Source organism: Thermobia domestica, chromosome 9, assembly GCF_964235325.1.
Source record: "Thermobia domestica chromosome 9, izTheDome1.hap1.1, whole genome shotgun sequence".
NCBI classification, from domain to species: domain Eukaryota; kingdom Metazoa; phylum Arthropoda; class Insecta; order Zygentoma; family Lepismatidae; genus Thermobia; species Thermobia domestica.
Genome location: NC_137462.1, coordinates 178,107,086 through 178,132,074, shown reverse-complemented (window position 1 = coordinate 178,132,074; position 24,989 = coordinate 178,107,086). Strand labels below are relative to the sequence as shown.

The 24,989-nt window shown below is 36.5% G+C and overlaps 1 protein-coding gene across 8 annotated transcripts in view; it reads left to right on the top strand.

The window, feature by feature from the left end:
* The window catches only part of Klc (kinesin light chain), a 244,533-nt gene that overhangs the window by 69,127 nt on the left and 150,417 nt on the right, over positions 1 to 24,989 (top strand). For 4 of the 8 annotated variants that reach the window (XM_081725519.1, XM_081725511.1, XM_081725518.1 and 1 more), the window contains exon 3: positions 14,364 to 14,387. The exons of the other annotated variants lie outside the window; for them this stretch is intronic. In XM_081725519.1, the coding sequence (XP_081581645.1) occupies positions 14,364 to 14,387 (24 nt within the window). The remainder of the gene's footprint in view (positions 1 to 14,363; positions 14,388 to 24,989) is intronic. 8 annotated transcript variants of the gene reach the window in all.

Sequence of the window (24,989 nt, the reverse complement as noted above, 5' to 3'; positions counted from 1 at the left end):
GATATCAACAAAATCGCATGAGTCGTATTTGAGGAAATAGTTAATAATAAAAAGGAAACTATCCTCGTAAATATTTTCCTGACAAGTGATTTGCGGAACATTATAGAGTTATTAATGATATATGGACAGAATCGTCTGCGTAGTTTTTTGAGAATAACTCACTTCCAGGTATAAACTACTTCCTGTGATTTTTTTCAGGTTAAATAAGTTACGCCATATTGTTGGGTTTTTCATAAAACAACTATTAGTAACCTAGACATGTTACGATTCTTTTATAGAGATAATTTGTTACAAAACACATTTTACACAGGTATGTTTATAGAAAAACTTAATTCCCATAAGTTCTATCCTTAACCCAACAGAAATTTCAGCAAATTGGTTATATACTATATTCTTAATCTTTTCCAGCTCTTTTTCGTTACCATAGATATCAAAATTAACCATCTGCGGGTGCGAATAGACATCATTAAAAAAAAAAAAAAAAAAAAGAAAAAGAAAATAGATGTTTAGATTTTATTATTTAGCTCTGGTTTAGCCGCATTGTTAGCGTGCACGACCTCGGTGTGAATGGTTCCTGGATTTATTGTCCCAAGAAGCACTAAAATTTTATGGTATTGACCCAGTATCATGGCGTAATTGCGGAGCTCCTTAAATTAGCAAGTAGCAATCTCCGATCCACAAAGCCAGAAATAATGGCACCTGGAAACTAATTTGCTGGCCATTCATCATCCAGTTGAATGTGAGCCATCTGGCTGTTCCATAGTCTTTCGTGGCTGCAACGTTAGGAAGTTTAATTTAGTAGTTTGAGCAAATTTTATCAGTATTTCAATACTGTGTGTCTAAGTAAAACCGAAAAGAAAGTAATTTCTTTTATTTCTGTCTCACCTGCCTCACCCCTGTGTACTGAAATACATTGTTAAACTTCGCGTTACAAAAACCCTTGAAGTATTCTGGTCGACCATAAAACCCACATTCAGGCAATGGTGCCACGTAATGCTAGTATAGTACGCGACAAAACATAACCATTTTTTTCCTCGAAGGTCAAGACCTAAGGGTTTACTTGTCTCTACCATAAATCCTTCATTGTAACTAGATTCCGGCGTTGCCGCTCCAACTCAGGTAGAACTGTATAAAGTTCTCACTGGCTAACCCCATTACGGTTATCATAGTAGCCCGAGCCCGTGCAGACCTCTAAACACATTACCCCACAGAAATGAGTGTCATAAGTCCAGGCCTTCTAAAGGCTGTTGTGCCAGGAATTTAGTTATTATTATTGCTAATAATAATATGTAATATTAGTAATAGGCTTAATAAAGATTCTGCCTGTTTATCTGCTCTGCTGTAAGTATATTATTTCTAACTTTTAGATATAGTTATACAGGTCAATATATAATTGATCAGTTTCTTTCTAATGTCATTCGTCACGTGTATAAAAACTGTACAAACTACAAATTAGGATACTATACCCAGGAAATTAATGATTTATTACTCAGATATTAACTTGCGTACATTAATACATATGAGGATTTAGGTACTTAATAGAATGCTTTTTAATCATTTCTCTTTTTTTTAAAAAAAAGAAGAATATTTTAAATTGTCATTATAGACAGATGGCCTGTCGAATAATAATAATAATAATAATAATAATATTTATATAAGACTAACATTAGTGCATCACGCTAACTTTAATAGTAAATCACGTTGATGCTCATTGCAATAATATAGTGCAATAATTTAGATTTGAGCATTTATATTTATGTATCCGCAAGTTCGTTGGTGGACTAACTAAAAAAAGGAAAGAAAAAAGTGAATGCAAACAATTAGAGCTCTTAAGTATTGACTTTAACCTATAATTAGTGCTTGAACTTTTCGGGTAATCTGTACCCGCCCGATACCCATTGCGTTTGGTTTACTCGATCCTTAGACGTGATAAACCCGTTTGACCCATGTTTGGCCTGTTTGGACCGTTTGACCCGATAGACTTGTTATGAGTTCGTACAAGATAATTAGAACAATTTGTGTTATGATAATAAAGTGAAACAACACATCATTTACAGTAGTGACAGACTAAGCTTGTTTTCATAAAAACGGGATTATCAGGTCATCCCTATTCATACGGTTCAATCGGGCGAACTCGATTCACACGGGTAAAAATACAATATCGGTCCAACGTGCGGTCCAGGATCTATTCTATTTTCCGAACATAACCGAAAATGCACAGTAGCCCGAAACGGCTCGGACGTAAAAACTATCATATTATTATTATTATATTAATAGGAGAGAAAATTACTTGTTGAATGACCTGTACGTATTTTATCCCTATTTTAAGTGATTATTCTGGTTTTATGTATCTGCTTATTGGTTTGCAACACTCAGAAAGAATAGTTCGAGACTTCATTGTTTACCCTGGCGACAGGGAGAGCGGCTAAGCTTTTGTAATACTGGCAACATCCAACTGATTGACAAACCGCACGTGGCCGCTAACAACCATATGACAGTTTTACTGCTGATAAGAAAACTTTGTTTAGCTTTGAAAACCACATATATGTCACTGATCAGTATTGCAGAAGTTCATAATTATTTGGGAAGTTCATAATTATTATGAGTTAACGGGTTAAGCATATTTTTCTTTCATACTTGTACTGTTATATGAAAGAGTGACTACTCCCTCAACATAAATACTATAAATAGCTAGAAACAAAATTTGAACAGGGAACTCACTTATGAATACAAGCGATAATAGGGAATTTTAAAAATACATATACTGAGGGAGATTAAAGAGGATTCAAATCAATTTTCCCACAAACGAAGGTTAAACTTACTAACATTAGGAAGGTAAGCTTAACACATAAGATTCCTATTAAAAATAACGAACATGTGTTTCGCACTTTTCGAAAATTTCGCTCTTAAATAGGGAAAAGTGAGCAATTTATGTTACAAAGGGCCTTATCCAGTTTCAATGATGTAAACAGACTTTGGAGGAGATGGCTGAAATTCAGCTTAAATGTAGAAGAGACTATGCAGATTCTATACTCGAAAAGCAAATTGTCCTAAAGTGGATGGAACACAGTCAAAAAACACGAAACATAACATTAATGTCAATGGAAAATCAATGACAAACAAAGAATTCCTCCATTTATGTCAAAAACCAAAAGAGGGAGATGGCTGAAATTCGGCTTAAATATGCAGGGTGGCCCAAGAGTAGGTATACACCCGTGCATTGATCAAGTATATCATTCTAGCTTTATGGGTTTGTTTGATTCGGCTGTTCCTAGGTCTACCTGTTTGATAACAATAAGAAATGATATGGAATACAGTGAGCAGATCAGTACGGGACTGTATACCTACTTTTGGACTACCCTGTAGAAGAAACTATGTAGAATCTACTGTATATTTTAAAAGCAAATTGGCCTAAAATGGATGGAACAGAGTCAAAAAGCACGAAACATTAACATTAATGTAAATGCGAAATCAGCGAAAAACAAATAACTCTCCCACTTATCTCAAAAACCAAAAGAGGGAGATTGCTGAAATTCAGCTTAAATACAGATGTTCCAGAAGCTAATTGTCTTAAAATGGATGGAATATAGTCAAAAAGCTTGAAACATTAACCCTTTTGGTATCCCGGCTTTTGGGGCTATTTTTTAGACTTTGTCAAGCAGCTACTGCATCGTCACTATTTATCCTAGGATCATGGTCCATACCTCGTTCTCTTCAGAATAGAGCTGGCTTTCAAATGGTATCACCTGCATGTTCATACTATATACCAGAAGCGGGAAAAAATGTCAAAGTGAAAATTTCGGAGGGAATTTTTTTTTCTCGAACTTTGGCCCCCCTGGACCCCCCGTGTGTGATCGTAGCCATCTAAAAAAATCTGATAAATAGTACTTGGTATACTGAATGTGTGTGCCAAATTTCAAGTTTATATCTTGAATAGTAAGGGCGAGAGAATTTGTACCAAAAATTCCCACAATGCCCCAAATTACCATAAAACACTATGATCTCAGGGGAAAAAAATCCTGAGACATCCCTAATTACCCTAGGACTATAATTCGCCAATCATTCTCTTCATAATAGAGCTGTCTTTCAGGCGATACCATTCACATGTCTCCATCATGTATCTAAGGCGGGAAATTCCTGAAAAAAGGGATTTTGGGGGGCAAAATTTCCCTTTTTTCAACTTTTGCCCCTCTGGACCCCCCTGTTTTTACGCAGAAATCGGAAAAAACTTCTGGTAAATACTACCCGGTGGACTGAATGTTTGTGCAAAATTTCAATCTTCTACGTGAAAAAATAGGCCCGCCAGAAAAAAATTTCCCTACCATGCCCCACTTTTACCCTATACAGAAGTATATTTGGATAAAAATTCACTGAGACGGTCCTAATTACCCTAGAATAATAATTCGACCGTCGTTCTCTTCAGAATGGAACTGCCTTTCAGACGGTATGACTCACGTGGTCCTATCATGTATGTAAGGCGGGAAAATTACGAAAAACGGGGTTTTGGGGGTAAAAAAATTCCTTTTCTTACCCCTTTGCCCCTCTGGTCCCCCCCCCTGTTTTAGCACTGACATCGGAACAAAAAATCTGGTAAATACTACTCGGTGGACTGAATGTTTGTGCAAAATTTCAATCTTCTACGTAGGAAAATAAGCCCGCCAAAAAATATTGAACATAGGCTTAGAAAATGAGAAAATAAATTTTTGACTTGTGACGTCATCACCTCCTATGTCTGGACGCAGGACGGTCTGAAACCATACGTAATGTCTTCTACAAGGCCCCTGGACTTGGAAAACAAACAAAAAAAAAAAAAAAAAAAAAAAAAAAGACGAAATAGCTCAAATAGAAGAGAAATAACGCAATGTACCATGAAAAACGCGTATGGTACAAATTGTACCATAGGATCCCAAAAGGGTTAAGGTCAATGGAAAATCAATGGAAACAGGTAATACCTTTTACTTTTCTCAAAAATCAAAAGAGGGAGATGGCTGAAATTCAGCTCAAATATAGAAGATACTGCGTAGATTGGATATTTTAAAAGAAAAGTGTCCTAAAATGGATGGAAGATGATTAAAAAAAAAAAAAACACGAAACATTAATATTAATGTCAATGGAAAGTCAATGAAATACAAATAATTCCTCGATTTATCTCAAAAACCAAGAGGGAGATGGCTGAAAATCAGCTTAGACAGAACAGACTATTCAGATTCTACCTTCAGTAAAGAAGTTGTCCTAAAATTTAATGGAGCATAGTCAAGAAAAAAAGCACGGAACATTAACATTATTGTCAATGAAAACAAATAATTCTTCCACTCATCTCAAACTAAAAAGGGAGATGGCCGAAAATCAACTTACGTATAGAACAGACTATGTGGATTCTATATTCAAATCAGAAATTGTCCTAAAATGGGTGGAACACAGTAAGCAAAATCACGAAACATGAACATTCAAGTCGATGAAAAATCCGTGAAAAACTGAAGTCATCCACATATCTCAAAAACTATAATAAGGAGATGGCTAATTGAAAGCTTATTGCAAAGACATAGTGAAGAGCTTGAAAACGATGTATAGCACATAAGGTAAATATGGAACATTGTCAAAGCTCAAGTTGTTTGATTAAAATCAATAATAATGATGAAATATAAGCATCTTCTTCGAATTGCCCACGGTGCCCCGCGCGGAGGTTTTGTGCTTGAAATATATCACATCTTGATTTGGAGTCTCCAGACTCAATTTAGCACGCAACGTAATCTTTGACCTTATCACGTGACACAGTGGTGCTTATGGCATACCGGATAGGCCCTTTCAACTCTTTACTGTGAAACTGCCAAATGTAAGGATTCACTCAAGCTAGGTGTGTAGGATTTGGGATTTAAACTCTAATTAAAAACAAGAGAATATATGTTTCGACAATTCCACTTCTAATTGGGAATGGAAATAATTTATATAATATTCAAATCTCCGGTTCTTTATACATAATAAATGAGTAAGGTCAAATATGCACCCCGAGGGAAAATGCGTACTTCGTAAGAAAACGGACAGCATGTGGCAGAAGCTGCTATGTTTTGTTGTACTTAACAGACAAGAGGACGTTCATACCGCTGCTACGTGTTCCTGCACAAAATAGAGAATTTCGCTCACAACTACAGGCATGTTGTTGACATTTTATTGTATGTGTGTGGCATCAAAAAAGTGTCTGATGTAATATTGAGTGTGTATTGTGCTTTGGGAGAGAGAAAAGCAAAGAGGATTGCAACTCCGGTAGCCGCCGTGAAAGCAATTCATGGCTTACAGAGGGAGTTGGCAATTTTCGGGGCAGCATGCTAGTCTCGCTGCAGGGCGACATATTTGTGTGTGTACTGTGAATGAGGAAATACTCGCCCTGCTACTTTGGGAGAAAAAGCTCACCCTGCGCGATTTCCCCGTAATCTTTAGAGAGATGGAGATCAATAAGATGAGTATATTTCCCTATGGAACTGCAAGACGACTATATTTGTAAGCAGTACAGGAGGTGGAATTTACGTATTTTTTAGGTAGGTTTCGAAAGAAATACTACCTATTACAGTCGTTACCATGTTAAGACTTCCGGAAAATTTCTACGTAATTTCGTTTCGTGTTACCTAGACCTCAGAAAGGGTTACATAGCGTGAGTGGTACTCAAATCTATAATAAATTATTTTCAGTATGCCAATGTTAGAATGTACCTCAGCCTGTATGCTTAGCCGAGAGGGATTTGTTTTCTTTTTTGTGCGTATAGTCCAGATGGGTAACTTGGTACGGCACTCAACGCTTTTCGTGGACTGGTATTTTTTCCCTTTAAACGCAGATGCTGTTTCTGTATATGCTTACAGTCCATCTGCGGGTTTACGATCTCCAACAGAGGAAGACAATCGCTAATGTCATCAGGAGAGCCAATGTGTACGGAATGTGAATAATGAGGATGCCTCAAAGTGAATGCAGCAATGTTTCATGTGTGTCCGATAACAACAGCTCCACATCTCAGCGGTCATCGCCAACCACGTAATTTGCGTCATTGCATCCATTGCCACACAGTGACACATCATCTCCTGCTACTACGGGAAGAAAACGTCAAAATGCTACTGTTCTTACATCTGATCACTATATGACTTTGCTACGTCAGATAAAGACTTCTAAGGTTACTGCTTCCGTGAAGAACAGGAAAGGGAAAATAGGAAAGTCAGAAACACGCAAAAATATTGCAGAACAGTGCCATTCATAATCGGAAATTCGTAACAAAAGCAATTATTATGGTGTCTTTACTTTCACGCAGAAGTAAACGGGTAAGATTGGATACAGTGTATCAGATACACGATGTGGTATCATATTTCGTGCGTGTCTGACCAAGACATGGTCTTCTTCGTCTGTAATCATTGCCACAAATAAGATAAGGTTAATTCTTGTGATAGTGTTTTGTTTGTTACTCTTCAGTTCATATTATACCAACACGAGGGTTAGACAATTCAGATGCTCTACTCCTATGTTAGAATTATAATACTTGAAAGAAGGATTTTAAACTACGTTCATGATTTATAATAATATAGCTAAAATACTCCAGTGGTAACAAAAAATGCTTTTTGTATTACAAAGAGAGAAAATTAAATTCCTTTCATGAAAGTTTCTTCATAATTTCTTGGTATTTTCATAATGTAAGTTTACAGTATTGCTTCACTGCATGATTTCATAACGTAGTTCTATATTAGGGTTCCAGATATTTGATGTGTTGCTTGTCAGTAGTCTTACATTTTGGCTTGAAAACGCAGTTACACACGATACGCATATTACTTCAGCGTCGGGAAATACGCGCCCTTACCACCCTTTGGCATATTTCGGTGTATGATGCCTTTACGTAAACATTTTTTTCATGGTTGCTAATAGTATTATTTACGAGGGTATTAAACTTTGCATTTGCATACTAATTTTCGTTTTCCTTTATTCCACCTGTACCTGAGAGCTCATTATATCCTGAGGGGGCGCATATTCGATACAATGACCTTATTCGTTTAAGTTAGAACTAAGAAGTCTGGTACATAAACTCCTAATTGAAATTAATCGAAAACCTCTTTCAGCCTTTTCAGAACTTCGCGGGCTGCGGTGGCTCAGTGGTAGTGTGTTCACCTCTGGTGCATGGGGTTCCTGGTTCGATCTCAGCTCGCGCCAAGCAAACTTTGTGGTGGACAAACACCGTGTGCGTGGGTTTCCTCCGGGTCCTCACGTTTCTTCCATTTTCTTTATTCTACCATTTCATTCATTTCCCATCATCACTGTCTCCTTTGGTCTACACGGCATAACGTTGGGACGTAAAACTCGGAAGATTTCATTTCATTTCTTTTCTTTTCAGAACTTCGGTTCCTAAAGGGGACATCCAGTATTAAAAGTTTGGATTCTTTAGTCACAAAATACATAATGTGAGTATTCGCTTAAGTTGGAGGCGTGAAATTCGATATATAAACTCATAATCAGAAGTGAATAAAGATGTGTTGGAACGTTTTCAACAAATTGTGCTTCTAAAAGGAAAAAGAGGGATACTGTTTACAATATTCAAATTTCCTGTTTTATGTTAATTAAACCTTATTCTTCCCGTATGAAAAATGATCACTTCCATTTGGTCCATTATAAGCATTCGTCATTTACTTTAGATGACATGTTTAAATAAACAATTAACAGTCGAATTTCATTTGGGGGGCATGAACTCGTTTGGGGAACCGAGACCCCATTTGTATCCCCGTGGGTACACCCTGCCTACAGCAAGGCACTGAGAAGATGGCATCACGGTTTAGAGATGCTTTACAAACTATCAAGTTGATAATTTTGTTCGAATTAATGGAATAATGGACAGAAATGTGTTTGATAACATTTAAGTGAGGCATGGAATTCCATCAGGAACGCGGATTTAGGGTAGTAACGTTGTATTTTACAGAACAAGTCCAACAAACTGTTTTTTACATGTATACATTTTTTTTTAAATCTGAAAAATCAATACCAAATTGCACGGCTTTACCTCGTACCACTTTTGCACAGTAAACAAATGAAATTGGCACACGAATTAATCAACTCTCTGTATATATATATATATATATATATATATATATATATATATATATATATATATATATATATATATATATATACCCTGACCAAATGACCCTGAAAAACACTCCGGCATCCATTATGCACAATTTCCTGTAGCTCAGTTTATTATTGTCAAGTTATGTACACTCATGTCCAAAATGATTGTCGCATATCTATAACTGTCTTCTTGTAAGAATATAATTTGATTTTGCAGGGTACTTTTACAGGGCTGCTACGCGACTGGAAACACTGGAAAAATCGGGGAATTTGAAGTTACTGGAAAAGTCTTGGAAAAATCAGGGCATTTTGAAAATTTGAGCAAAATGTCAGGGAATTTTGTGAGGTAAAAGTTGCAACTTTGATCTGGACGCACTCTCAGTACATGCACTGGATACAATCGAAGATGAGGCGAGTCTGCAACTAAGCAAAAGTTTGAGAAATCATCTGTGCAATGATACACTCCTGATCACGCCAGTAATGCACCTACATAATGTAAAAAGAGTATGTTAAGGTGCATTACTGCCACGACCTGGTGTGCATAATTGTTCATCAGATGGTTTCCCAAATTGTCTAAGAGATTCTAGTGGTTTTAATTCTGTGATATGATGGAAAAACATTTTGCTCTGTTGGCAACACTGGTCTTTATAGCGCATTTTGGGGAAGAACAAAGAACCAAGCGGGAGAGTTGTAATACAGCGTAACATAACAGAAATTAAAAAAAGAAAAAAGATACATTTCTTGTTCAGGTAAAATAGTTTTAGTAACACTATTCTAAAATCTGGTTTATTAGTTGGCCGTAGTAAATGTATTGTAAGTGCTATTAATGTTAACATTTGCTGTTAACAAGTAGTTTTTACGCCCTGGTGAGTGATTTTCTTAATATATGATCTGCAAATTCGCACAGTAATGGATTACACACACACACACACACAAAAAAAAAAAAAAAAGAAAAAAAAAAGAAAAGGTTTGCGAAAAACTTTGGGCATACGTACATAAACATGTTAAAAAAAGTATGAATTCGAAAATTTTAAACACCGAAAAGTTTTCCGTAGAAAACATGATATTAAGAACTGTTTCCGCTCTTCGTTCATACAGAAACAAAATTTCAATTTCTATGAGTAATATACGTATTTGATATGACAGTTGTGTATATTCAGCTTTCCTATCCGACGGTACTTTGTTTCTTCCACAGGTTAATTAATGCACCTCATATTACGGCTAGCTCCAAGTAGAGGTTGTGTTCTTTTAATTCCCAGTGGCTTACAAATAGTGACTATTCTTCGTGGCTTCTCTCTTGTGAATCAGACAAATTCTCATTTTACTGTAAAATCTGTAGGAAAAGTGCTTCTCTTAGCAACATGAGGAAACTAGCGCTTGTTAGCCACATGAAAGGTAGAAAGCATAAGGCCGCAATAAGTGCTGCTAAATCACCCGGTATACCGGCCATGTTCATGTTTTCCAAAGACAAACCGGTATCCATGTGTGAAAAAAATGAAGTGATTGCTGCATCTGTCTGTAGTGACAATTCCCATGACTCGACAAATAAGGCTTCAGTTTCTGGACCTACTCCATAGACTGTCAATAAAACAAGTGCCTGTAGTGATAATGCCCCTGATTCGATATGTAAAGCTTCAGTTTCTGAACCCACTACTGAGACCAAAACCTGTGTGTGTAGTGATAATCTCTCTGACTCGACACATAAGGCTTCAATCTCTGGACCAACTACAGATACTACAACCCGTGGAATGCGAAAATTTCTTACCAAAGAGCAAACAACAAAAGCAGAAATATTATGGTGCTTGCAGTCAGTTTATGTTCATTCGTCCCTCTCTGCAGCTGGCCAAATCTCAAATTTGTTTCCAATTATGTTCCCTGACAGTGACATAGCTAAGGAAATCGCAATCGGCAGAGCAAAAATGGCATATTGTCTAGTTTATGGTTTAGCACCGTATTTCTTAAAACAAACAAACAAGCGATGCATCTGATAGTGATTGTTTTTGTATTTCTTTTGATGAAAGCCTAAATAAAATAAACCAACTCAACAAATGGACTTTGTGATCAGATTTTGGACTAAGAAGGAAGAGAAGGTTGTTAGCAAATACATTGGATCGTCATTTTTAGGATACTCAACAGTAGCCGATCTGTTAGTCGCGTTCAAAGAAAAACTTCAGTCCTTTTGACTTAAGACGTCTCAATGGATGAACCGAATGTTAATGTTAAGTTTCTCCGGAAACTTAAAGAAGAATTGTGTCAGGAGTTAGATGGGGGTACAGTTATCCTACATGTGGCCTACATAATGTGAATAATTCTTTCAAAACTGCAGTAAAATCTACCGAGTGGAATATCGTAGATTTTTAAAGAGCTATATATAATGTATTTAAGAACGTACCCGCAAGAAGAGCAGATTATGTCTCCTTTACTGGTTCATCAAAGTTTCCGAAGAAATTTTGTGCCGTACGTTGGGTTGAGAAAACGGAAGTAGCTGATAGAGCACTAGAAGTGCTTAAGAACTTAGTTAAGTATGTTGACGTAGCGAAGAGAGAGAAAAAAGAACCAAAATCTGCAAGTTACGACACTATGAAGAAATATTTAGAAGATAAAATGATTGGTCCAAAATTAGCATTTTTTTAAATTGCTTGCTTCTGATGTTGAACCCTTTTTGAAGACATTTCAGGCCGAACAGCCCATGGTTCCTTTCTTGTATTGTGAATTATCAAACATAGTGACAACTGCAATGAATAGATTCGTGAAACCTGATGTAATGGCTACAACTACAAACATTGCTAAGATTAATATAACAGATCTCGAGAACTTAGCGCAAGGAACATCAACTTGGGATATGGCGTTCGTGATGCTATTAAACAAGCTGAGAATGCTTCTCCGAAAAATATACTTTTGTTCAAACAGAGTTGTCGAAAATGTCTGCAGACACTTTGCACAAATTTGCTTGAAAAAATTCCAGTTCACGAGAAGTCTGTCGTTTTGTGATCCCGATGTGATCTCTAGAAACCCGGAAGTTGCCTTGAGACGTTTGTCGAAAACAAGTGGATTTCTGGAATGTGTGTTGATCGCGTAGAGAGGGAATTCACAGTTTCATGTTCGGATCCTAAGTTTCTGGAAGAGATGAGAAATTACTCACGGACAATCCGATTTGATACATTCTAAAAGAATGTTACTGCATGTAGTGGAACCGAACTGATGTCATTCCTTAAGAAGATATTCGTACTTTCACACGGGAATGCTGCTGTAGAACGAGGATTTTCAATAAATAAAGAATGCCTAATTGAAAATCAATCTCAAGAGTCACTCGTGGCACAGAGATTGATTTGGGAAGCAGTAGAAAAAGCTGGAGGTGTTGAGAAGGTTGAAATTACTAAGGAAATGATCCATTACGTGAGAAATGTCCGAACAAGATATCACGAAAGGCTTCAGCAGAAGAAAATGGAGGACAAGGAACGTGAGAAAACTAAGATGGTGGAGAAACGAAGAAGGGAACAAGTGAAGATTTTGGAAGAAAAGAAGAGGAAAGTACTTGCCGACGCTAAGGAAGTAGCACAGTTGCTCGAAGATCAGATTCGCACATTACAAAAGTAAAACTCGTACATTAGTGTTCAGTTTTTTTTTTCTTTCTTCATTATTTCTGTTTTAAACTTTAGTGTTCTTTGGGTTAAGTTTGTGGAAAGGTGAAGAGATGAAGTTTCTTAGTGTCACATAGTGAAGTACCTAATAAACTTTCTAAGCGTCACAATGAAACATAGTGAAGTACTGAGTAAGTGTTTATGTGACAGAAGAATTGTCTAAATCTAAAATTTTCAGAAAAATTGTGTATTAAATCAAAGGTCATCAAGGAAACTGTTGAAAGAAACAAAACAGGTAAGTTTTTTATTTCATTAATACTTAAATATTTTCACAGTAATTTCTTATTTTATTATTGTGATGACACTCAATTGTGCATAATTTCCAATTTTGTATAGTTAAAATATATATATGATTACAATCTCCATTGCACGTAGGAAGACATTAACTAACAAATTCAATATACTCACCAGAGACTGGAACAGGACGGTTATAGTATATGACCGAAAGTGCTAGGTGTTTTATTTTATTTTTTCACCATTATGAAGAGTTCTTCTCGAGAGTCTCTGGTGAGTACTTTGTATATATGATTAGTTTACTGCAGGCTTGTAAAGAACTCTGGTTTCTCGCTTATTGTACCTGGAGAAATTTCGAATTTGACCTGGAAAACCTGGAAAAATCAGGGAATTTCATTTCGCAAAATGCATAGCAACCCTGCTTTAATACTGATAATAATGTGTATAATCGGGAAAGGTATATTTGTAGTAAATTTCATAGGAAAAGAATTAAAAATACGAAAATTAGAATGAGTAAAACAAAATGATACTAAATTTTCAAGAAAGTTTTATTTTCGTTTTATTATTCTTATTTACTGCTATTTTGACAAAATTTTCCACATGTCTTTGCCGATTATACACATACTAACATTGTAAGAAATACCGACAATTCGTTATCAAATTGTATTCCTACAACAACATATTTATAGACATATGACAATAATTTTGGACACGAGTGTACACTACCGTATAACACTTGAAATTTGCTTACTAATGGCTGACAGGGAAATTCACCTGTCGTCTTTCATGAGAGAGCCAGTAATAGTCATTGACACACCGCGAATCCGAATTTACAACTGTTCTGGTTGCGAATCTTCCTTCAGTGTATTCACAGCACTACGCTGCACCTGGGGAGAAATAATTAGTCAACGGCCTTCGCAAACCTGGGAGACATCGGTATCAGGGGCGTCATTTCAGACTTCGCTGGGGGGGGGGAGCAAGAGCAACACCGACATAGACTTTCACGTTTTGTACTAGTAAATTAGTTGACAATCTATTAAAGTATATGTAATCCGCAAACTCTTGTGGGGGGGGCATTGCCCCCTCCTGCCCTCCCTAAATGACGCCCCTGATCGGTATGCGCTGATAGCTCGCCATTGCCGTGTTACGTTGGATAGTTACTTCTTCTGCTGTGTATACACACCTGCATACGAAGTAATTGTTCACGTAACACTTTCGGGATATTTTGAAATGAACCTGTCGATTGAAGATATCTTATAGAATATTTTCGTAAAGATCTTACGTGTTTCCATAACATGTCGCTTAAGAGTAGATCATTCATTTCTGAAGTTGGTGATATAATTTTGATTAAGCAATATTTAGTGATACATTTTTTCTCTTCTTTTTTTGCTGTCAATACAGACGCCCAAGGTCGTGGATTGGAAGGTAAGATGTGCGTTTTCGTAACTCTATTGTTAGGCATGCTGACTTAACACGTCTAAAGACTTTTTTTTTTCTGTACGACTGTTAGTTTCCTGTAAAATATGTTTTTAAACGAAATTTTAATCTTGTATTTCTTTATTATTAATACCCTTGTAATACGATTGGTTTAATCTTTACAATGCTCTAATATTTTCGCACTATGTTTCAGTTTGTTCGTTGTATGTGTACTTGATAAACTTCAGATGATTACCTAGATTTGTGTATCAAGTACAGTCAAGTCTCAAATTGATGATGTAGTTAGTTGTTTGTTGTTTCTTAGGAGCTTCGGACACTTAACTAATCCAAAATGCGAGTTAATTATTTTAAAGGCATAATATTTATTTTGGTAAACTAATAGCGTTATGATTTTGCAAAGTCTTCCATAAAATATTGTATAATTAGACTAGACCTAATAATAACACGACAAACATTGTACATAAGTCTTTTTGTAAAGTTTTTATTGTCATTATGGTAGTTGTAGAGTTGCACATTTACATCATTACGTTGCGAGTTTCCGAAAAAAAAAGAAAAAAAAAAAAAAAAAAGAGCATTAACATTGTTAGTAGCTTGCAGTTTCATCAAAAGTATTATAGCTTTAACTTGATCTCTTCCTAAAATAAGTAGATAGGAGCTAACTTTTAGGGTGAACACGTTACTAATGTTATCTAAAGTTTTTATGATTTAGTAAGAATGTTACATGATTCTGAATTATTTTTTTGTGATTGGGTTTCAGTGGAGTCGTCGGCATCGAGGCTATTTCTTCCCATCACGGAAAGGCTAGTGAGACACGTGCTACTTATGAGTAGTTACTAGCTTACTAGGAAACCTACACGTCCTGCGCAAGCGCAGTACACTATTGTTGTTTGAACGATTGAATATGATTCAAAATTCCCCCTCCCCTAGGTTCTACCGTCAAAGTAAAAATATATATATAAAAACAAAAACTTTCCAGGCTCGAACGTCATCTATGTTGAAAATTTGATCGAGATCGGTCAGGTGGTTCAAGAGATTAAGAGTCACAGACATAGTCCCAATCAATTTGGATCTGGAGTTTTTTGTTCACAAACACAGCTATTAATATATAGATGAGTATTTATAGGAATAGTCTAAATAGCCATTGAACGGAGCAAGAAAGAAGTTATTAAAGCACAAAAGTAATTAGTCATAGACTCCATTTAAGCGATCTATGGTGCTGTGCGACCTTATCGAGCTACGTTGCTCCTCTCATTAATCATAGTTCATAATTCAGAACCCTTATATTGGTACATCTCACTGTAGAGGGTCAATAACTTGCACATTGTAAGCTATTGTATATATTTTCATTGTCATGGTATTGAGAAATGACATTTTCGTGGATAGTTCTGTACGTTTCTTGTGTATTGGCTCGCAGACTTAAAGTAGTGTGAAGTAGTGATTGGCACTTAGTTTCTTCTTTTGCAAGAAATTCACGTAACCTTAAATGCCATTGCCTACGGATGATGATGTGCGAGACTTTTGGGGAGTATTGGCGACTTTTTATGCTGGAATTATATCGACGCCCTCTGCTTCAGGTTAGGGATGGCCAAAAATTTTCGGATCCGGATATCCCGGATCCAGTGAGATCCGGATCCGGACCTAGATCCGGATCTCGGATCCGAATCTCAGATCCGGATCTCGGATCCGAACCTCAGATCCGGATCTCGGATCCGGATCCGAAATTCGGATCTCGGATCTGGGTCCGGATCTCGGATCTGGATCCGAAATTCGGATCTCGGATCTGGATCCGGAACTCGGATCTCGGATCTGGGTCCGGATCTCGGATCTGGATCCGAAACTCGGATCTGGATCCGAAACTCGGATCTAGATCCGAAATTCGGATCTCGGATCTGGATCCGAATCTCAGAATTGATTCGTATCCAAACCTACATCTGAAATTGTGATGATAAAATTGAATATCTAAAATTCGTCAAAACTTTTTTCGGATTCACTAATATAGTAGGATGCTGTGCTTTTAAATGTTTCCATAACACGTTTGTGCTACCTTTGTTCTTTATGTTATTTTAACCTTGCAATATTTACTTTCTTATATAAACTTTCTTATTTTCTCATATACAAATGAAATATCTTTTAGATAAGACCCTTCTAATCGCAGGAATACTGGACAAAACAAACTCTTTATTAATAGTAATTTCTGACTCACTAGAGTCCAACCATCAACAAATCTTTCACTTCGAAGGTACAACAAAAAATATAGACTGGTTGGCGTGGAACAACAGTAGATCTTTAAACATACACACGAGAATTTCAGGAGAGCGATATGGTTGTGTAGTATTATTAGTATTAATAAAAGTGTTCGTTGTACGACTTTATTACCTAACTTATGGCTTGCCCTTCTGAGGTCAGGAGTTTGTTGAAGGAGTAAATATAAAAGAGATTTCTGTTATTTCTTCTTCACCCTCCAGGTTTCTTTAATCATACATTGCAGGACGTAACCAAAACATATCCATGCATCGTATCATTGAAGCGTTTTGTGTTTTGTATATTAGTGTTCAAAAATATTAACATATTCGCATTTGTTCATGTGATCTCAGGTTCAATTCTCGGTGGAACATACATGAGATAATTGAAAGCTGAAACAATATGAAAATAGTATTTAAAAGTCAGGAAATTAATATTAAAACTTTAGCTATCTATTGTGACTGTAAGGCTATAGTTAAATTAACCCACACGTTTCGTGAAGATATATTAAGTCATTATTGTTTATTTATTATAAGCTACCAGATACATCCTCAGAGGCCACTTTACACTGTAATAATCAACAGATGAAAACATTGGGAAAGGAATGGAAGTAAGGTCTCCAGAGCCTTAGATCAAGGTTCTAACCTAGCATTTGCCCAGTATAACTGAGGAACAACCCTGGAAAATCCTCAGTCAGGATAGCTGGTCTCCGCATTCGAACTCGGTATAATCCAATTGCGAAGCAAGAATCCTAACAAGTAGCCTGAGCTCACTCCGTATTATTATTATTATTATTTAATTAACGTAATGTTCTAAAATTAGTGCAAATTAAACCCTACTTTCTTTATTGCTGATGATATAGTTAATAAGCCTACATGAGACATCAGTCTCCCATTACATAGGCCTTGCTCAAGAAAGAATACCAGAACTGGAATTCAGGAAGCGGGGGTGAAGAGATTAATGAGGATGAGGAAACTATGTGCGATGCAAAAACTGAGAAATTATGACTTCATCACAGATATATTCACTTACATACGTCAATTAATATTTCTCTGATACAGGGCACTCTACTTTCTATAGTGGCAGGGAAATGGCCCGCTTTTGTAAACGAACACATTAAGCACGTGCATATAGGCACAATATCCGTGCAAAGAAACATAGGTAAAACTAGAAAAAAAAATAGGGAAAGCGAGGGGAAAGTGATAAAACGCCATTCAGCTTTAAAAAAAAAAGCTGAAAATAACTTAGAGCTACGAAAGACGCGAGACGAATTTTATTGAAATGATTGTTTTTCCTTAGTGATTAGCTGTGTTAACTATGAACATGAATTAAAAAGAAAACAAGTAGCTAGCTCTGAGTTTCGCAAACTGGTTGAAAAGAAAATATTGGATAAAATTTAGTAATAAAGAAGGCATTTATGATAATTAAAACAAATTAAATTCTTGGCACGACAGTCCTTTGGTTCCTACCATCGGGCTTACGTTCATTTGAAGCGGGATTTGAATGCAAGACATTTACAGTAAAAGGATCCACAGCCTAATGCCGCAGACCACTCGACTATAGCTGTCGTGTTTTCTCGGCTAATCTGTAGCACATTTACAGTAACTGATTATTTTAAAAGTTGCTCCTAAATACTGACAATCTAAGTTTTATGTATCAAATATTTCCTGCGATAATACCATACACTCTCCGACTTCTATAGACGAAAGGCTATAGTTACCCACATTATCTAATACAGAAATAAGTTCTTATTCTCTAATAGCTGCTGATGGTGATAGTCAAGGTTCACCGAAGCATGATCCCAAACCCAAACTGAGATATTGATGTCACTGGAACGCCTGAAAAGTCATTGTGGGTAAGTGAATTGCCCACTTGTCAGGATGAAGGGCGATGGTGATGTGAAATGCAGGGCTGTCAGAGGTACTACTTATGATAATTGGATTTGTAATATTCTATGTTGCCGTAAACCCTCTTCAAGAAGATAACTGTTAATTTTAGCTTTGAAAATGTTAATAAAGAGTTTTATTGCTATCATTAGGTTGCATATAAATCTCTTTATTCCGGAATTATCGGATTTATTTTACCGCTTAACTTTCACATCTCTTCTGATTTACGAATATTTAAATCACGATTATCCCCTTAAGGTCAATTAGTGATATTTTAACTTATTTCGAACCAACTATGTATATGGCTAGTCTTGTTATATGGGAATAATTGAGACTAGAAGCAGTCTACAGGCTACGTTCAAAAGAATCTTGTCCGACCTCCTGATAAACCACGTCTTTCAGCAAGGTGAATTGTGGCAATCCGATACTAACATGAGGAAATCTTCCGGTTCAAGTGAAAGCTTCCATAAGAATCAGCACCCTAATCAGTGGTATGTGCCTTGCTAGTTTTTCTTCAATGTGAAAGTACCTAATTTTATTGTTAAAAATGAAAAGGTTTTTATTTCAAACAAGTTGTCATTACAGTTTTCATATTTGAACACAACACTCATGAAAAGTCATGTTAAAGCGCGACTTACTCCTGAAAAAGAATATTTATCTGTTTTTAATTTCTCGTGTTCCTCAAACTACATGCGGAATTAGTGCAAGTGCCTTTCGCTCGCATTACCTAGGTACAAACGCAATGGCGTATTTAGGGGAGAGGCTTCCGGGCTTAAGCTCCCCCCGAAATCTTACTTACTATAGTAAACTATATGAAATATCTTGCAGAATTTTCACATTTTCAGGCAAAGCCTCCCCCCGAAACAAAATCGTAAATACGCCACTGTACAAACGGCTACGATCTTGGTACTAGCACATGTTTCGGTTTCCAGATCTCAAATATTTATATTTCAGCCTGATTCTATGTATGAATCCGAAATTTCAAATCTAGATAAGAGGCACCAAAATTCATAGTTTATTCTCGGTGCTCATATTGTGATTTACTAAACAATTATTAAATCTAATTGTAGGGTATACATTTGATATTTTGAGCAGACTGAGCAAGATAAATTTACGTAAAAAGTAGTCAATACTTGTCTTAACTGTTTATGTTTTCTTAACTGTCAATGAAATAGGTGCATTGAGGAATTTTAAATATTCATCTCGGTCCTGCAATCTAGTGGAACTAGATTCGACATTTGAGCTCTCATCCGGATCATTTTTTTTCTTAAGTAAGCCAAACATTTGATCTTTAGAGTAGAATGAAGGAAACAAATAGACTTGTCAATATTCGTCTTAATTTTCTGTTCTCTTCTTCACTGTCAGGACTTCGTGAAATTACTTTCGGCGAATTTTAGATATTCATGTTTATCATAATTTGGATGGGATCATAATTTGTGGGTTTGGATAAGAATCAAGATCCGAAATCCGAGATCCGGATCCAGATCCGAAATTCGAGATCCGGATCCAGATCCGAAATTCGAGATCCGGATCCAGATCCGAAATCCGAGATCCGGATCCAGATCCGAAATCCGAGATCCGGACCCAGATCCGAAATCCGAGATCCGGATCCAAAGGATCCGGACCCAATCAGATCCGGATCTTCGGATCCGGCCAGATCCGGATCCGGCCATCCCTACTTCAGGTGTGTAGTGATGCACCCATGACTAATCGGTTCTAGTGATGTGATGCAAAGAATCCTCATGTCTACATTCGTACCGAGCCAACATTTCTCGACAACTTGTAACTTCTAAGAACTGCTTTTCGGCAAAAATTTAGTTTCTACACCTAGTTGATAGGAGACTTTAAAAACTGAGATGGTTACTGCTGATTTTCACAGAACTTCTGCTTATACCAGTAGCGATCACTACCTCTGTGTGCAGTAACATTAATACAAATTAACTGTTAAACACTGTGTATGACTTCTCCCCTAATGACACTTTTCGGCGTATCGTCATGAGGTTCATTGACAGTGGAGTCACGATGGGTACGAAAGCTTTTACAATCTTAATTACTTGTTAACAAATGAAAGTTTTCCGTGAGATTTGAGAGTAGTTTTTTGTATTAAAAAAATCGTATTTATTGCTATATTGTTGTTGAGTAGTGGTTCTAAATGCTAATTGATAACATTCTGTTACATAGAATATTCCTAACCAGTAGCATTTTTTTTTTCTCAATTAAGTTTTGCTTACAATTTCTTGTTAAATTTGTTCGTATCAAACTCATTAATTACACCTAAACGATTTTTAAACTGACATTATTTATTTTGTAAAAGCATGTTTATGGAAGCAGACATTGAGAGTGATCTACTTTACTGTGGCATTCGTAGGAACCATGAAATTCCTTTTCAAAGTACGATGTCGTTGTGGTACCATCAAATGACTAATGTTATGTAAATAGCTTGTGAATCGATCTTGCAAGTCAGATTTACGAGTCGACGATTTCAAATAATGCATTCACATATAATCGGTAAGAAGTTCATACTATAAAATACATAGTAATTATTAAATGCTAAACTTTTTGTTTGTTCCGTTTTTCTGAAGCAAAGTCTCTAAGAGGTCAGTGTACGTTACAAATCATACTTCTGTTGGATCAATACAAAAAAAAAAAAAAAAAAAAAAAAAAAAAGTAGTAGTTTGTCATGACAAAAGAGTTTCATTCGCACTACGTGAAAAACTCTATCATTCTCGGCGTGAGGCCACCACTATGAGACATTGCACGACATCGCAGTTTCCACTGCAGCATATTTCGTTGTAGTTGTGCAAGTGATATGTTGACCCATTCATGCTTACAGCTTTCTGAAAGACCATTTACCATACGAACCTGACCTCATGAAAGGCACTGTTTGGGAAGTCCAAAAGCGGAGTAATCAGTGGGAGTAGCATCTGAACTATCTGGGAATATCCTCAAACGGAATAGCATAGATACCAATTGAAGCTGTCGTGAGTGTAAAAGAGCAACAATGTCATGACGTGTTACTTGTTTTATGCTGGTGCAGTTTCACATGATCAGTATTATTATACTAATATTTCTCGTGTGTGTAAACTGGAAATTTGACATGTTTTCGGGAATAAGTTTAATTGATTTTAACATTCTTCAACCCTACAAATCTCGACCCTCTCTTTGTAGCAAAACTTAGTGACAACAATAAAACCTTTCGAGAAACTCCCTTTGCATAGGCACACAAAGTAAAATCGATCGTTTTCATGAACACATCTATAGGTGAGCTTCTTCGCGGCTGTGCGGTTAGCGCACGCGCCTTTCGCGTGGAAGACCCGGGTTCGATTCCCGGCGGGAACTCATGTGGTTCGGATTCCACCTTAATCAGTAGTTCCCGTCTCATATAGCCTCGCTGCTGAAATGGACGTTAAACTCAAAATCACCTCACCTCACATCTATAGGTGATGTCCAAAATTCTCTCAGTCACTCAGGTAGATCCATGCTTCGTCCATTGTCACAATAAATTTTCATCAGTCACCAGCTGAATAGCGCTCGCACAGCATTCTGTCATTCCTTCGCGTCGTTAACTTATGCACGTTAGTCTTACGGACAGTTTGCAGCCTCAATTTGTGATAGATTGCACGATTCGCTCTTGATTGGATCACACGTAATTGTTTGGCTATAAGACACTGTAGTATGGACTCTAACAGGAGACCTCGTTGGATGCGATTTCGTTGGTATGAAATTAGGCTGCTGTGCGTAACATTTAATTATAACAATAACAAGTGGGCTTCCTACAGCAAAGCCTTTGTTCTAACTCTATTTCACTATGTGGGAAGTGCTGAAGTTTTGGAAAAGAACCATGACGTACCCTTCCCCAAAGAACATTTTAAGCCGCATATTATACACCGCAATACCTTCATTCTACACAACACCAGAGACAGTTGATTCATGCGTATATGTATATAGTTTTGTTTCTCTGTGAAGCCTGGGTGTCACCGTCTACATGCTATGTGGATAAAATCAGATCAGCCTTTGTAGTTTTTTTTTTTTTTTTTGTAAGGGGATCTCACTAATATATAGTTTTGTTTTGTGATGTGTATCTACATATTAAAATGCTAGGTTTATATGTTTGTGCGCAGTCCTTTCGACAATGAGATCTTCGACAATGATCGCTTCGCAGATTAAACCGAATATTTACGTTTAGAGCATTTGCACACGTCCCCGGCAATGCCGGATCCGGCACCGACAATGCCGGAACCGGAACCGGGGCTGCTTTGCACACGCAACCGGCACCGGCAATGTCGGAACCGGCGCTGCTTTGCACACACATCCCGGTAATGCCGGTGCCGAAAGGTAGTTTCAGTTTGAACGTGAAGGAGAGAACATGGGTCCAGCAATAAATAAACGATATCTCCTTGCCTTGCTGTACTAGAAAGATTTGGATCCATCCATTGTTCACAGTGCGTCATGTGGAAGGTTCGTTTTATATACTATATGAAAAGCTGCGGACATATGATTCAAAATTTTTAATTAATTACTTTCGCATGTCTAAACAAATGTTCGATTTCTTAGTACAACGAATTAGTAATCATATTCAGTGCTGTTCAGTTTTTCTTTTTTTCTTTTCTTTCTTTCTTTTTTTTTTTTTCAAGAGCCGTGTAATATTACAGACTGACATGAATAAATGGAAGGGTCGTTAAATATCTGAGAAATAGTTCAATGCAAAGAACAAGGTTGATTGTATTACGTCAATTTTATATTTACTTTAGGTAAAGGTATATTGTAAATTGGTCCGTATATAGGCCTAATCAAAAGCATTCGCAGAAAAACATGGCTAAATTAATAATTTTGACAAGTCACAATAGGTAGTAACCCTATACTTAAACCCACAATCCAATAGTGTCAAATTGTCAAGAATTTGCGAAAACTGGTGGCAAATTGTCCACTTTGTCGAATTTTGGTGGCAAATTGACCGCTGGTAAATTGTCCGTACACCGAAGAAAACATCGAAGTGGCCCATTTCTCTGTCTTCGATTGTACATTTTATTTTCATTTACATATAATCTACATTTTATGTATCAACTGTAAGTAAACAGAAAGCGTTTGAACTATTGTTTTATATTATCCTATACATACCTGTCAAAACATCGTACTGAAATACTTTAATCATTGTCATTCGATGAACGATGAAATGAATTGTCACTGAAGCAAGACAATCTTCACTGAAGACTGCAGAAAACAATATCCACTAAATCAAAAAGCTACTTCAAGCGGAAATAAGTAACATATAGCTACACTCACGCAGAAAGTATGGCACTCCAGAATAGTTTCATATAAATGTTAAACGTCAGTTTAATCCACCGCCTGTCAACTTGACCTACTTCTGTCCTTTATCCCCTGGGGCTTGCATAGTTGCATATAGATAGACGAATCGAGTACATTCCTGGAATCGAACGAAGGAAACGGAACTAAATTATAATTTTCTTCAGCATAGGAGGATTTTTTCCAGAGTTGATTTTGTTCTATATAGGCCTACATATGTAGTATATCCGATATAACATTCATAGATAACGTTTTGCAATGCATCTTGCATCTTGTAAAACAAAAACATTGGCAATTTCGGCTGTAGCCTGTTGTGTTGATTAAATCAAATCATACTATTATGCATGATATTCTTCTTTATGCATTCCTTTCCCTCTGTCAACAAACACCCCCCTTCCAAATTACGTACTATGATCTTGCAGGAGCCAAGAAAGACAATCCCCACAAAAGGAAAATGCTTAGGAGAAACCTGATCGCTATCAATGATTGATGGAAGGAGTCTTGCAAACTATTATTTTTCTATATTTTCCCGTCGGGGGAGACTAAACAGAAGATCGAAAAAACAAGGTTATTTGCTCTTTGTGTGTGGATGTGTGCGCACGAGGTATATGGCCTTCTTTTGGTTTCTTTCTTTTCTTTTTTTTTCACTTTTGTTGCCATAATTTTAACATCTATTTAAATTTCTCAAAATTGAAACAGACTGAGATCAAGCTATTTAAAATAATAATAAAAATATTAATAATAAAATAATAGGTTCTGGAAAGGCAACATTGCGGCTGCCTATTCACTCAGTCCACAATCGTTCTATGTAACAAATGCCAGACGAGATAGAGTACATGAATATTTTTATTATGATCTATAGGGTAAAACAGTAAGCAACCACAAGAATAGCAATTTTCTTGTTCTTTTTGTGCTTTTTCAGTTCTTTCTGTAGTTGTGTTGTAGTTTTTATTTACTTTAATTTTATTTACAACCTTTGTTATGCTTGGGAATGCCTATATCTACGATTATGATGGATATTTATACCGTATATACTGGATTGCATAATTAACAGGATAAACACTGGACAACTATCCTAGATTCATAATTTCTTTGTATCTCCACTTTGTTCATTTCCACCATGTTGATTTTTTAAAAAAATTATGACTTCATATATGCT